The sequence below is a fragment of the Diplotaxodon limnothrissa genome, linkage group LG16 (genome assembly GCF_057381915.1).
Source record: "Diplotaxodon limnothrissa isolate DT_005_m linkage group LG16, D_limnothrissa_male_GT1.1, whole genome shotgun sequence".
In the NCBI taxonomy this organism is placed as follows: Eukaryota; Metazoa; Chordata; class Actinopteri; order Cichliformes; family Cichlidae; genus Diplotaxodon; species Diplotaxodon limnothrissa.
The window spans coordinates 18,206,890-18,221,724 of record NC_140611.1 but is presented as its reverse complement, the minus strand read 5'-3'; the positions used below and the strand labels follow the sequence as shown (position 1 = coordinate 18,221,724).

The window sequence follows — 14,835 nt, the reverse complement described above, 5'->3', positions numbered from 1 at the left end:
AAATATTTATTCGTCACACTTCAGCAGCGGATATGCGATATCTGTACATAACGACAACTCCACGTTTCTGATGTATCTCTAATCAGAGACGACCAACCTCTAATCAGAGACGACCAACACCAGCTCTGGAAATATTCAGATACTTAGAATACACACAATCTATATTTTTTAGGGTGAAAAAAAGGCTGCTCAAAGAAGTGATTTATATATATTAGTGTTTCCAATTTCAGAAATATGTCAGTCTCCAGCACCATCACCTCCTGGAATGTGCACCGATTTATTGTTTGTATTAATCTCCCTATCAACTCTAAATAATGCAGTGACATTAATCATAAAAGTGTTGCGGTACTTCCATGTTTTCATTGCGTGATAATTCAAAAAGGCAGCGCAATAGTTAATGTATTAGAATTATAGCTGACCCTTCATTGGGTCACTAACTTCTGCTGGCCAAAACAAAATACATATTATATCAAAAAAATAAGATGCCAAACTTTGATCTGGAAACCAAATAAATACAAATAAATACAGGGTGTATGCTGAGATGTTAGTATGATATTTTGGATGATATATATATATATATATAAAGCAATGTCAATAACACATGGCTTCTCATCCTCAAAAACAGTGAACATACCATTACATCCATTGTCTGTTATCTACACACATGTATTGTGGATTAAAGCAGCAACTGAAAGGTTTTCAATTAATACAGATCGATTATTATTTACATAAGTTTGTGATTTTACAGCTTTCCATCATCATGGACTGTGACAGCCGATTGTAGTCGAACAAGGAAGAGAAATCCCCACTTCTTCATGGGTACTCTAAAGTCAATCCAGAGCAGCAGTAGAGAGAGAGTAAACAGGGGGAACGAAACAAGATGCCTCCAAGCCACGCATAATGATACTACCAGTTAAGGTCAAACTGTAGTGATACAGAGGTTGCTAAGAGATATAGAGGAGGGCGACAACATATAGAGGGGCTGAGGCCGAAGTGCTCCTTTAGAAGATTTGTTGTTCAAAGAGGATCTTCTCAAATCCTTGTGGAGGAGTGTGATAGAAGTCATTAAACTGGCAGTCTAAGATGGCACTGTCATCCACTAGAACAGAAGATAAAGACACGATCAATCATAAGTTCAGACACTGTATTCTTGTTCACGTCTTAACTTTTCTATAGTTGAATTTCACCTTTAAAGACCCTGAAAGTATATACTCTGTGAAAACAGCTTTAGGTTTTCTTCTGTTTATAAGATAAACTCTCAAAACCTCAACCTGAGCCTGTGTACGTGTGTTGTCTGAGAATGTTACCAAACACAGGGATGAAAACAGCACATTATACATGTGTTTGCGTATGCAGAATTACAGTGGTTGGGATTGGGGGCATAAATGAAACGGATTTCATCAACTTTTACCTACAACTCTCAGACACTCGGGAAATGCTAGCGAATTAATTCTGATTTGGCTGTTTATGCCACAATATTACACCAAGATCTGATTTACAAGTACACATGGAATCAGTCCAAATTAAAGGTGATGTGATCAGGTTCCAGGTGATGACACCCCCCCGGATGTTAAATGCAATTTGGGACACTTGCGATTGCATTCTGATCACGGCTTTAGTTAGAGAGTTCAGGTCAAGAGCAAACATCTTACATGTGTGCTGTCCAACATAAAACCGCCAGCTGATTATCTGGACAAGCTCCACACATCAGATGGAGAACTGAATCAAGTCACTGAAATCATTGCAGTAACTTTTTACTGGACGAAATTATGCATGTCTTGATTCTCCGTGGCAAGGCCACTGCCTTCCGATGAAAGCTGTGTTTGATCAGTTCAAATAGAACACTCTTTCCTGTGTGTGGCGAAATATTCACATTAAAAACTCTATTAAACTCAATTCAACTAAAACTGTCAGCCTGTCTGTAGAACAGCTGTGCAAAGATGTGCAATACAGCCCTCTAGTGGAATCAAGTTGTAACTGCTGTAACGAATACAAAAAGATCCATACATTTTTTTTTTGTTATATTCAAGTAAGGCAACAATGATCATATAGTTAGCAATCATTGGTAACTAGTGAACATATGAAATCAACTTACCATAAACAACAGGGTATACAGTGCCTCGGATCCCTGAGGCAGGACAATGCATGTTCTTTCCGTTCAGATATAAATTCAGCTCCACGTGGTCATATGTGATTCCCTGAGGAACACAAATACACAAGCTGAGAAAAGCATGAAACTCTTGTTGAAGTATCTTATCTCGGGAGGTCACAGCTTACATCTGTGCCATGTTTAAAATCTTTCCTATATTTTAAAAGAAGCAGGAAAAGTTGTTTTTTTCTCTTTTAAACAGAACTTTTATCAAATAAACAAAGACAAGAAGACAATACAAGACACTAAGGTTCCCATCTCACAGACTTCTTTGCTTTCTCCTCTTATGGCAAATGAAAATGGGACTGACAAAGTTGGATTTAAAAAACATGCCAAAGCATTTTTTGATGAAGACATGCTAAATCTCTGCCACCAACACAGTGTTAGTGTCTAATACAAAACCGGTTCTACGCATTTAAAGCAAAAACAAACAAACCCACCAACACTGTAGCACAAAACTGCTGCTCCCAAAGCTGAAACCACTGACATCAATGGGAGGGGCTACCCCCAAAAAAGATGATTTATAGCCCGCATACTGAATGTGTTCATGACATTCTTCCCACAGAAATCACCCCAACTTCTTCCACACACAGCTGGTTTTCAAACCTGTCAAAATGTGGGCTTGTACTCAAAAGGCGCCGAGCGAGAACTGACTCAAAACTGCACTGCATCAGCGGAAAAGAGGCAATAATCATCAGCACTTAGCCGATTGAACCCGTAAATTAAATTTTAGCCTTTGTAATCAAAGGCTTAAGAGTTTAGAAGTATGCCTAAGTAGCCTGAATCACTCAAGAAACACTAGTGAGGGCCAATGTCAGTTTGTTTAGCTGCCTAGTGTTCCAGTAAGAAGTGATAAAGAGAACAGATGATAACGTACATGTGTGCTCCACCACAACCTTACAAGCTAGTTAGTTACAAGCTGTGTAAAGTTCAACTTACTTACATAGAAACAACTGTCGAAAAGCATCGACTGCTAATGAGCTGTCCGGTTACTGTCCCTGAGAGAGGCCGTGCACTTATATTCTTTTTAACTTTGTGACTGCATCTGTCTTTATGATTATTTGATATAAATAAAGGATATTAAATGTGCAGACTCATTGCACATGGGCTGCAGAATACCATCATATAGGATAGAACAAACACTACAGATCAAATGCTGGATCTGATTAATCCTATTGCTTTTTGAAAAATATAAGCTCATCTTGAATTGTGTGTATGGTGAGCACGTTCACAGTCACACACGTCAAACAATCTCAGTATAGCAACTCAGCGATCAATCACAACTTTCATACAAGTTGGTTTCTCTAGCAAAAATATTTGCAGAGATGGATCGCTCCGTGTGTGTCAGACAAGATTCAAACAGCTAAATCTGAAACACAGTGCAGAGTGAGTGACTGATCTGAATTTGATGAAAATTAAAATACTTTGTGTCATAATAAAATTAATGATAATCACTTATAGATTTACTCTTTACCCCTTTAAAGCCTACTAAAAGTCTACTGGGATCTGAGTGGTTTCTGTCAAAGTTTAGGCCTGCTTATAAAACCAAATAACTGGGTTCACATCAGAAATTACGAGGGTGGTCTCAGCCTATGCAGCTATCCTTGGAAAAATACGGAAACTACTCTAATGGTCATCAAACCGTGTCTTTATGGGGAAAAGAATCAAAAGGAGTGTCTGAGGTGTCAAAAATCGCCATTAAAGGGTACAGGGGAGGTCATCAAATGTCTTTATGGGGGAAAGAGTTCATAATTCTCTTTGCACAAGTTTCTTCCTTTGCATTTACGTAGTTCCAGTATGTCAAGTTAATCTGTAGAAATAGCTTCTTGCTTTCTTTTAAGGCAGGTGACTTTGGTGCACTCGTACTACTATTAAGAAGGGGTCAGCACAGAGACTACAAGCCCATTATCATCAATGGAGTGGAGAGGGTGCAGTCCTTCAAGTATCTTGGTGTCCACATCTCCTCAGACCTGACATGGGCTGCCCACATTCAGGTCCAGACCAAAAACGCTGTATCACCTACGACAACTGAGGAAGTTCAGGGTCTCTCCAAAGATCCTCAGGATTTTCTATACAGGCGCTGTGGAGAGCATCCTCACACAGAACATGACATCGTGGTTCGGGAACAGCTGTGTGAAGGACCAAAAAGCTCTCCAGAGAGTGATCCGTACAGCAGAACGCTGCTGCAGGATTGCTCTCCCCCCGCTCCAGGACACCTACACCAGGAGATGCCGGACTAGAGCAGCGCAGATACTGAAGGACCCGTCCCATCCTGGCAACAAACTGTTCCAACTTCTGCAATCTGGTAGAAGGTTCTGCATCATCCAGGCAAGGACAGAGAGACTCAAGAGGAGCTTCTATCCCCAAGCCATCCGGGCCCTAAACACACACATCTCACATCATCTAAACTCACATAATCTATAATTGACTGAGACAGGACTCTCTTCCAGACACTCTAAACCCAGACACATTTCAAATTCCTTTAATTTTAAATATGTTTATATTGTCTATTCTGTAAAATAAATCTGACTGATTTATTTTACATTCTTATTAATGTACAGAATTCACCTGCCTCCTGCTACTACTGCACATTCACCCAATGTGTATGTATATATATATATATATATATATATATATTTATTGTTCTTCCTCTATCTCCCCCCCCCTTTTTTGCACATGTCGAGAGCATGTCAGGTTACATTTCACTGTGTGTTATACTTGTATAACTATGCATGTGACATATAAAGAACCTTGAACCTTTAATTACTAACAGACTTGAAGGGTTTCCACGGTGACCAAAGTTTAAATTATGGTAAAACTGTCTAGTAGTGGCAGAACCAAACATTGCCCTATAAAGAGCATGGTTGGAATTTCTACACCATCAATCTGCTTTTAAAAAATCAATTTGTTCCAACCTCAAGTCTGAACTCATTAAACTTGTATCTTTTTAAAACTTATTTCCGAGTCCTGACAGTTTTGTGAACAATTCCAATAATATGTAATAAAAAAGGGATGATCAGCAGCTGTGTAGAGTATGTTCTCTGCAATGAATCGTTTCGGTACTTACAACAGAAGATATTTTTATCTCTGGAACAGCCTTTAGGATAAAAGTTAATGTTTTTAGTTCCCACCCCAGTTCTAATTGATTCCACGAGATTCCGAGAAAACCCTCTCCCCAAAAAACAGTTCTCCATTTTTAGCTTCACAGCCCAACTAATAACACTTAAACATTTCAAAGATCAGGGCATCAAAATTAAATACGTAATTAAGCCCAATTATTTTTGTGACTTACCACAATATCCCCCTCCTGAGGAATGCTGTTAGCGGGTAGACGATTCTTCTCTTCATTATTGTGGTAAATGGAGCCATCGTGCCTCAGGACTAGGCTGTTTGTGTCTCTGCCCATAGGCACTTGGTTGAGATTCACTTTCTGGGTTGCCACACCTACCCCCCACACACCTACACACAAAGCACACCACTCAAGTACGAAGATGTGAAGGGCACACACACCAATAACATGTTCATTTTAAAACGTGTATTCCAAACTATCCTGATATTTGATGACCTCCAATCTATGTTACAAACTTTACTACAATGTTTTTCTGGACTGAGATCCGATTGTTTGTTTTAAAACTGTTGAGAATGTCATCTCAATCACTCTTTTACCACAAACTACATGTACAAAAATATAATGTGTGCTTTCAAATATGGTCATTGCAAGAAGAAGTAAGCATGAACCAGTGAGCATGCAGTCACAAGACCAGTGTGCATCTAAAAATAGTGTGTCAATAACTCCCAGCAGGAACGCAGAAAATTGCAATCATGAAGGAAAAGAAGACGATAACTAAAAGGCTTAAAAACCAAGTGCTCACCAGTGGACTGGATCTTAAACTCAAAATAACTTTTGTTCTGGTGCAAAGGAGCGTTGGCCAGGCAGCCTCCGGTTCCACATATCCTTCGGCCGCTCTTTACAATGACAACATCTGTGCCTGCAAGACAAAGCAAGGCTCGATTTTACTTTCAACTTATAATATGCACTTTCTAGATCACATGATACCCGTGAAACAGCTGAAAAGACTTTTACATTATTAATATTGTAATCATTCTGATCCAGACCATCACCACTTTAATAAAAATAGCCTTTAAGTTGTAATCCTATGATGAATACAGGCGAGGCCATGCATGTAATTTTACGGTAACAACTACCATTTAAAAAATATCATAACTTTTAAATTATGATTGTATCTTCTAAAAATTACTAGTTCTCTTCCATCTTAATGTGCAGAGGCTGAGACAGGTGAACATGGTTTTTTTTCCCCTCAAATACAAAAGCACACGTATCGTGATTTCTACTGTCACAGCCGGTTGTGAAGTCTACTTAAGTAGATCTTCAGGAAGCAGTAAGTCATACTTTACAATGTTGTGGGAAACATGTTGTGGCCAAGATAAAAATGGACAAATGTGTATATTTCTCCATTTATCAGTGAACATTGAAACGAGCTGATTAATCCGTTCTGTCCAAAGATACAAAGTAAATACAGCTTTCTGCTTAAAATCACAGTAATTTAGTGTGTCTTAAATTCTCTTTGGGGCGCAAAGAGGGGGATTCTGACAGCTTCCATCCATGAACAGTTGTAAAAGAGCTCAGGTTCAATTTTCTGTCCGGTCAGTTGTTGCTGTCTTTGTCTTGTGTCATGTCAAGCTGCGGTTAGCAACAACTGAAAGCCCTGTTGAAAGTTTACCAAATGAACGTTTTAGGGCAGCTCACTGCAACACACAGAAACACTTAGCCTAGCAGCGCAGAAAAATTTACTAGCAGCTATCGGCTAGCGAGCTAGAAGTAGCAGCGGAAGTAGCAAACCACCTTGCCACACACATACACGGAGAGAGGCAGCTGGGCGTGTGTAGACATAAACTGCTCCTATATGAGCAGCAAGAATTACACGCAAACTTCACTTACCCATGTGATGAGTATCTAACTGAACTGTGGGCATTTCTTTGAGGGGAATATGCCCCGATCCGCCATCTCCGCAGCAGCCTAGACAACACGTAAACATCGCAGCCATTATTATTTTTTCCACGACACCAGCCGAACATCCGGAAACAAACTTAGACCAGAAACCAAAGAGCGCTGGACGTCAAAGCGTCAAGAGGTCCCGCTGCGCAACGGCGACACCCAGCGGCAGAGGGCGGTGCAGCATAAGCCCCTGCTACCCCTGCTGTATCCAATCACAGCGCCTAAGATAGGCAGTTGCTCCTGATGGCATGGAAACAAGGGAAGAAAATCAAGGTCAACATTTCTACACGTGACTAAGTAACTATTGGATATCGATGTTACATAACCCGAAACGAAGAGAGAGTGAATTTTGGAGGGAAAACATCAAAGGTTTAATGGTGGATACATAGCCTACTAATGTGCTGTTTTCGCCCAGCACAGTGCACCTGATGTACTTTAAGTTAATATTTTTTCAGTTTAGGTTCAAACTTGAGGCTCCATAATAACAAAGCATTTAAATGTAGTTTGTAATATATATATACACACACACACACATATATATATATAAGCTAATACAGATGGGGTCCACACGTGCGCCTCTTAGCGTGTAAATCGTTTGCAGGTATATATTGACAAGTGCCAACACGAGGGACAGAAGTAGTCCACTGCAGGAAAAAAAAACGTGCAACGGCAAAGCTGCTACTAAAACCTAGTTGACAGTTTTTCACGCTGGAATGTTTTGCATAGCAACAGCCCCTCCCCCAACAGACAAGCAGGGATCCTCTGCAAATTACCCGCAGGGCTAAAAACGTAAACATCCCGATCTTCAAGGAGAAACCTGTCAAATCGCTTTAAAACGCCAATAGTTTTCATTTCGGTATGGATTTATGTGCAGTTTGAATTATAAGTGCGCTGTTATAGAGGAGTTTTTATGCTGCAGAAAATATTTGGCACGCCACTGAAATGGTTAACTCCAAACCCGGAAAAGGGCGAAGTCTGCACAGCAACAAGCGCCATGATTACGTTGCACTGTGCGTCTCAGCAGTCAGCAGCTGGTGAGTGAATCTTTTGGTCCAGTAGTTGCATGTTACTATGCGCTTGCAAAATCTGTCACAGCCCTCCTTCAGTACCTTGCCAACAGGATCGACTCTAACGCAAGCGCTGTTTGTCGATAATTTGTCGCATTGGATTGGTTAGACGACGGGGATTTTAGGGGCTCAGCTCAGCTCAGCTAACCACCGTCCTATTTTGCAATACACAGCTAGGAGATAATGATTTACTGTTAACTATAAAGTTACTGATTATTCTGATTCGCATCCAACCTGCAGAGATCTCTCTCTCTCTTTTTAAAAGTTTCTTACAACGCCAACTGGCAACTGAGATACATCAAAAATCAGGATGTTGCATGACCCAAATTGCTCAAACGGAGCTTTTGGCAGAGCTCAATCCAAGCTTTTACGCGCGTACAGGGATCCGAGTCGGTTTCACTTTCGGGATGGGGATATTCCACACACATTTGGAACGTGACAGCCAAATCTGTATCCTTTGCGATGCTGCATCATTGTTTTTCGTGTTCAAATATTGCATCTTCTGCCTTATGGGGAGGCATCCCTTAGTGGGTGCGTATTGTGTAGTGCGTTTTATCGTGTCCTTTTTTTGCTGTTGGGTTTTTGTTTTGTTGTTGGTTTGTTTTTTCATTTGTTTTCTAAATTGAGTATCGATTTGACGCCTGGATGATGTGTTTGCAGGGTGCAATGGAGCAGCTAGAAGAGGAACTTACATGCCCAATCTGCTGCGGTCTGTTCGAGGACCCGCGGGTCTTGCTGTGCTCACACAGCTTTTGCAAGAAATGCTTGGAGGGACTCTTGGAGGGGAATCGAGGTCCAGCTTTTAGGACACCTTTCAAATGCCCCACCTGCCGCAAAGAGACCCCCCACAACGGCGCAAACAGCCTGCAGATCAACTACTCTCTGCGCGGGATAGTTGAGAAGTTCAGCAAAATAAAGGTTATACCCAAAATGTCTGCATGTAAACAACACTCCGGTCAGCCTCTTAACATATTTTGCGCCACCGACTTGAAATTAATATGTGGATTTTGCGCAGCGACGAATGACCACGAAGGGCACAAGTTCTGCTCCTTGGAGGATGCGTATGAACGGGAAAAGAAGGCGTTTGATGAGCTGCTTTGCGGGGTGAAGAACTGGCGTAGCGCAGATTACCTGTCCTGCCTGGATACACTACAAGCCAGTAAGAAAAGGGCGCTTCTGTCGGTCAGTAAGGACGCAGAGAAGGTAAAAAACTATTTCGAGAAACTCATCAGTGCCCTTGAATGCAAAAAGAATGAGATCCTGTCCGACTTCGAAACACTAAAGCTGGTGGTGATGCAAGCATACGACCCGGAGATCAGCAAGCTGAGCGCAGCGCTGGAGGAGCAGAAACGCGCGCTCAGCATCGCTGGGTCTTTCGGGAGCGTTTCCGACACCCTGTGCTTTCTGCAGCAGATGCAAGAGTTCCGGGACAAGTTAAAGCTGCTTAACAATACTCCACTGCCGTCTCGGAAAGACATGGACGTCGGTCCCCTTGTGCGTAATTTCGACGTTAAAAACTGGGATTCATTGAGGCTCAGGGAAGTGGACAGGATGTCGGTCCCCCACGAGAGTGGCTCCTACCGAATAGGGAACAAACGCATGGCAGTGCCCAGATGGATCAGCATTCTTATCCTCACACTTATCAGCTCGGTGGTGCTGTCTCTGCTGCTGCCGCACACCTTCACAGCGTATGTGACCAGGGAGGCTGAATCACTTCTCGCTGCACTTTTCTCTCTCTTTGCACATACCGGTGCGTGCCTCCAGGAAATCAAGGACATTTACATAGATGTGGTTGATGCAGGTCAGAAATATATCATGCAGTTAATCGACTCTACTGCCCGCTTTATTGACAGTTATAAATTACCCACTAACTAGATAGCGTTAACTCACAGCTGTCAGATAATTTACACATGACAAGTGAGATGTAAAACTCTAGCGAGTACTTTAAAACATCTAATTGTTTACATTAGTTGTTTTTGTTTGTTTGTTTTTTGCCTTATTGAACAAGCTGCAACCTCGATGAAGCCATAGAATCAAACGAATCAACCCTTAATCCTCTGAGGTTATAGTCTTTTCATCAAGTAAACACCAATTCACTTTTTTTCCCATGTGCAATCGATTCCTTTTTTTTTTCCTAAAAAAGAAAAAAAATCATTTCATATTTGTTCAACGTGATTTTCACAAATAAATCTGAGAATTTTGAGTCAACTCTTTGTTTTTATTTAATGCGACAGCTCAGAACGGGCTGCTTTTTCCAAATGTATACATGTAAATGCAATTCGATGAAGTAAGCAAGTGCGTAATGAAAGAATGCAGTGTGATCCACGGCCTCTCTCCCACAGAGGCTTCTGCGCCATAGTGATGCTGCAGCCTCTTCAAGGTTATAAGCGTTACATAACAGGGCCCGTGTGAAAAATTCAGCAGGCTGCAGACACCGCAGCTCCCGGTGATCACACCGCTCGTTGACGTGTGTGGATGAAACCTTACATCCTTATAGGTCTCTGTCAGAGCATAGATCTGCAGGCAGTCGTGCATACTATTTTTTGTTGTTGTTATGCGACTCATTCATTGCATGACTGTGTCCAGACAGTGAAGTCAATCCTGCAGAGTGGGTAATTAATAGAAGTGTGTATATTCTCTGGTTTTCTGCTGTGCGTCTGAATAGAAATGAAAGTAACTTTGAGGCCTAAAACTCAAAACACGTGGTTAAATTGAATTAATCTGGGTTAACTCAAATCAGATACTTGGCTTTTTTTCTTTTTTTTAATGGATCAGAGTAAAAGGACAGTGGATTGTGACTAAAGATCAGTTATCCTGTTGTTTATGTATTCCCTATATGCATTTTGGAGAGGGAGACTCCATAAGATCACGCCACAAAGCGAATCAGTGATGTCAGCACTGACCATAATTCAGGATCTACGTCATGGCACGCATGTACATATATATAGCTTTCTGTTGCCAGGCAAATAAAGCATGGGTATAAAAGTAGGAGTCTCTATTAATATTTAATTTTAATCTCACGCAAATATAAACACAGCCTGTTAAATGTTAACTAGATAAAAATGAAACAAAACTACTGGGCGGCTGTATAACTGACTTTTTAACACGGCCATAAAGACAGCGCACGGTCAGCCGCTTTATACCAAAAGTGAGAATAAAAAACTCCAAGCTCTCATCTGGACAATCGGCGGTCACTACATACTCAAATAATTTGTGAATAATCTTTTCAGTGTAGCAAATATCACATTTCTGGAGCATTTCCAGCACTCTGGGACGTTTTTAAACCCCATTGTAATTTTTTTTAAATTGCTGTTTATTGAATAATGAGTTTTCCCATTATTTTTCTCATTAGCGGGTACAAATTTTACCCAGGAACCAATTTCTCTTGGTGTGGGGGTGGATATGGGAACTAACGTACAGCCGTATATTAATGTAGGCAAAGGTAATAAAATGCGTCGAAAGGTATAAGCAGGTAAATATGCATTTTTTTAAAATACCAGCAGTGATAAAAATGCATATATAAACAATTCTAAGTCACTATAGGGAATTTCAGACTGCACATCGATTATCGCTGCTTCCACATTTTGATGTGTGCGGAGTCTGTTGCTTTTCCAATGCGCAAAATAATGGAATTTAAATGCAACACTGAGCATTTAAATCATAGCATTTAGAAAGACAAGATATAAATATTTCCAAAATTATAAGTAACATTTTTCCCCTTTCCCACCTACCCTGTCAATACACACACACACACACACACACACACAGCTGTTTTATGTCCACCGTATAGTCTTGGCAATATTAAAGATTAAGATATTATAGATAATTTAGTAAATCCGTATGAATGGTATAAAATATGCTTAATGTGTATATACAAGTAGGAGGGTTATATTGTTTGTATAATTTCGTAAAACTCAAAAGTTCTTGCAAAGAAATAAATCAGGGATAATAAAACCCCTGAAACTTTTATTAAAAATTCATAAATATCACCCTTGTTAAATGCACCAATTCAATTTTTCTCTTAGTTTCATAAATACGTGATTTTCTGAACTTTTAATAATAATAATAATAACAACAACAAAAGGCGCATAAGGCCAAATGGAAGGAAACTGCTGCAGCTGCGTTTCGTCAGTAAAAGGGGAAATGTTGGACTAGACAGAATTCACTGTTCCCAAGGAAAAAAGAAAGAAAATGCAAGCACTTAGTTTGTGTTTCATACAAACTTTAAAAAAAACGGAAAGGTCCGGTATGTATAACTTTACAGAGGAGTGTAACAACGCACTCAACTTCTCTATTAATCTTTTCTAATTTATACATTCACATAAAGCCTACGTGATGTTTTGAAAGAATACAGATATTAACCAGCTTAAACGATCCTATACCAAAGGCCTGTAAATCGAAGTTAAACGCTTTTTATTTATGAGAGTCTGAATCTGGATCATCGTCAGCATCATCCTGGCAGGACTTAAAATGGAGGGCTTAGCCCGCCGCCCGAGCACAACTGCAGATTTAGTGCACAAAATATATCGCTATAGATTAAAAATATAAAGGCAGTTATAATGCAAAAGAATATAAGGTAAATTCTGACCGCTATAAGCAAGTTATTAAAAAAAACAAAACAAACTATCGAATAAACTGAGCCCAAATTGTATTAAAAACCGTATTTTCTTTTTGTTTATTTAATTTTTTAAACACACTACAGACAGTGAATTCATCTTGATTTTTCAGAAGCACTCCTGGTGTTTGGGCGACAATCCAAGCATGATTGTAACGATTTGAATCCGAAGCAAATCTGTCACTGCGCTTTGCTGAATAGGCCCAAATATCCCAGCAGCGCTGCAGAAAGGCCACGCAGGCCATTGTGAGCATTTCTTCTCCAAGGACGGCGGCGCTTCTTAAAGCCTCGTTAATAGTTTCCGCTATCAGGAACACAAACGCTTTTCCTGTCCCTTAAACTAAAGACTACTAAACACACCACACCGACAAAAGTTTAGCATGACAACTTGAAAACACACTGCAGACAAAACAGAATTAAAACGTTTTTATTCTCAAAAGGTTTACACATAATAGTGAAGTGTAATAAAATGTAGTATACATATTTTACATGTCAATACAATATGGAATAGACATTAAGTAAGAATCAGTGAGTCAACCTGTACCTGTAAACATTTCTAAAGGCCAGCCTCTGTTTGCCACCACCTGAGTGGTCTGAGTACACTCAGTGGTGGTTAGTTGCTGTGATTGTGAGTGGCCCGCTTTGCTTCAGCAGTACGATCAATACTGGAGACTTCAGCTAGAGTGTTAACTCCAATATTTACGTGCTGCTACAGTAAGGCGACCAGAAAATGAGAATGGGGAAGCCCAAACAACTTTCTCATCACAGCTGGGGGGAGGGAGAAGAAAGGCTATGAGAAATTAATTCAAGTCAGTAAAGACTACTGTTTTATGCAAAAGTGACAGTACGTTACCTGTTACCTCAAGCTTTCACTGCAACAGTATGTTTGGTGGAGAGACTGTGAGATAATAGCTATGTAGTATATTCAGGCTTTAGTGCGGCAGCACAGTATGGCCTGCATCTCAGTATAACCCACAAACCATTCCGTGCTGCTACAACATCACCAGAACTGCTGCTGCGGTCCTTCCATTCAAAACAGTCTCTGCTTCTGTGTTATTTGCGCTGTCTTCATCTTCTGGCCTTCTAATCCTTAGCACATGTTTACGGATGGATACAGAGCCATTACCTATTATTTAAACCACCTAAAGACATTCAGGTGATCACCAGAATCAGATTGAAGTTTCCAGTCTTCTCCTAAAGTGGCCATGGAGACTCGGCATCTGAAACACACAAAACAAAAAGAAAAAGAGAGAGAAAAGGTTTAATATAATACAGAAGTCATTCTCAAAATATTAACATTAAGTATTAAAGTGTTCTTTGTGCTGAAAAGTATGTGGACAGGAGAGCTTCACACTCTTGCGTTTGTTGAAAGCCTCATCTCAAAAATGTATGGGCATTACTAAGCTGCTGCACTCTTCCAGGAAATCACTTATCACAATTTCAAAGCCTGGCTGCCAAGATTTGCACCAGTTAACCACAATGTAAGGTCGGACAATGATGCTGGATGATAAGGCCTGGACCCTTGGATAGCTGTCGGCCTCCAGTTCATCCACAAGCTGTTCAAAGGGATTGAGGTCAGAGCTGTGTGTAGGCCAGTGGAGTTCTTCCACACAAAACTTGGAAATATATTTCTTTATAGATATTGCTCAATGCATGAAGCACTGTTGAAACTAGAAGACGTATTCCCCAAACTGTTGCCACATTTAAAATACAGAAATATTATTGTATGCTCTACAATTAGGATTCCCCTCAACTTTGAGCCAAGCAGCTTATAGGAGCACCAATGTCCACAGACTTCGTAATGTACTTATAGTGTTACATCTGAAGTTTAAAGATTTTGCAATCTACTTTTATTAAAAAACACAAGTAGGAGTCAAAATTAAATGACTATTTATTTACACCCTTGCAAATAAGGCATGGACTGATTTATGTCAGCAGTGTAAAACTATTTGACAAGGCACTTTTCTAAAAGTCAGAAATCATTTCT

At 40.2% G+C, this 14,835-nt stretch overlaps 2 protein-coding genes across 3 annotated transcripts; one reads left to right on the top strand and one right to left on the bottom strand.

The window, feature by feature from the left end:
* Positions 1-118: 118 nt before the first annotated feature.
* spryd7b (SPRY domain containing 7b) lies at positions 119-7,235 on the bottom strand. Its single transcript, XM_085374517.1, has 5 exons — positions 7,110-7,235; positions 6,022-6,138; positions 5,442-5,608; positions 2,096-2,198; positions 119-1,099 (listed from the first exon to the last, which is right to left on the bottom strand). The coding sequence occupies exons 1-5, from the start codon at positions 7,213-7,215 to the stop codon at positions 1,002-1,004; spliced, it is 591 nt and encodes a 196-aa protein (XP_085230643.1). The 5' UTR covers positions 7,216-7,235; the 3' UTR covers positions 119-1,001.
* A 918-nt stretch (positions 7,236-8,153) lies between these two features.
* On the top strand, positions 8,154-10,422 carry trim13 (tripartite motif containing 13). 2 transcript variants are annotated; one of them, XM_085374555.1, is made up of 2 exons: positions 8,154-8,200; positions 8,894-10,422. In XM_085374555.1, exon 2 carries the CDS (start codon positions 8,900-8,902, stop codon positions 10,106-10,108), a length of 1,209 nt encoding a protein of 402 aa, XP_085230681.1. In that variant the 5' UTR covers positions 8,154-8,200; positions 8,894-8,899; the 3' UTR covers positions 10,109-10,422. The 2 variants fall into 2 exon arrangements, with proteins under 2 accessions (XP_085230681.1, XP_085230680.1); XM_085374554.1 differs by lacking the exon at positions 8,154-8,200 and adding an exon at positions 8,280-8,764.
* Positions 10,423-14,835: the final 4,413 nt, after the last annotated feature.

Coding starts and splice junctions, on each gene's coding strand:
- spryd7b (XM_085374517.1), bottom strand. CDS start 7,215: ATGGCTGCGATGTTTACGTGTTGTCTAGGCTGCTGCGGAGATGGCGGA. Junction 6,139..7,109: donor GTTAGATACTCATCACATGG/GTAAGTGAAGTT, acceptor TTTGTCTTGCAG/GCACAGATGTTGTCATTGTA. Junction 1,100..2,095: donor TGTATACCCTGTTGTTTATG/GTAAGTTGATTT, acceptor CTTCTGTTCTAG/TGGATGACAGTGCCATCTTA.
- trim13 (XM_085374555.1), top strand. CDS start 8,900: ATGGAGCAGCTAGAAGAGGAACTTACATGCCCAATCTGCTGCGGTCTG.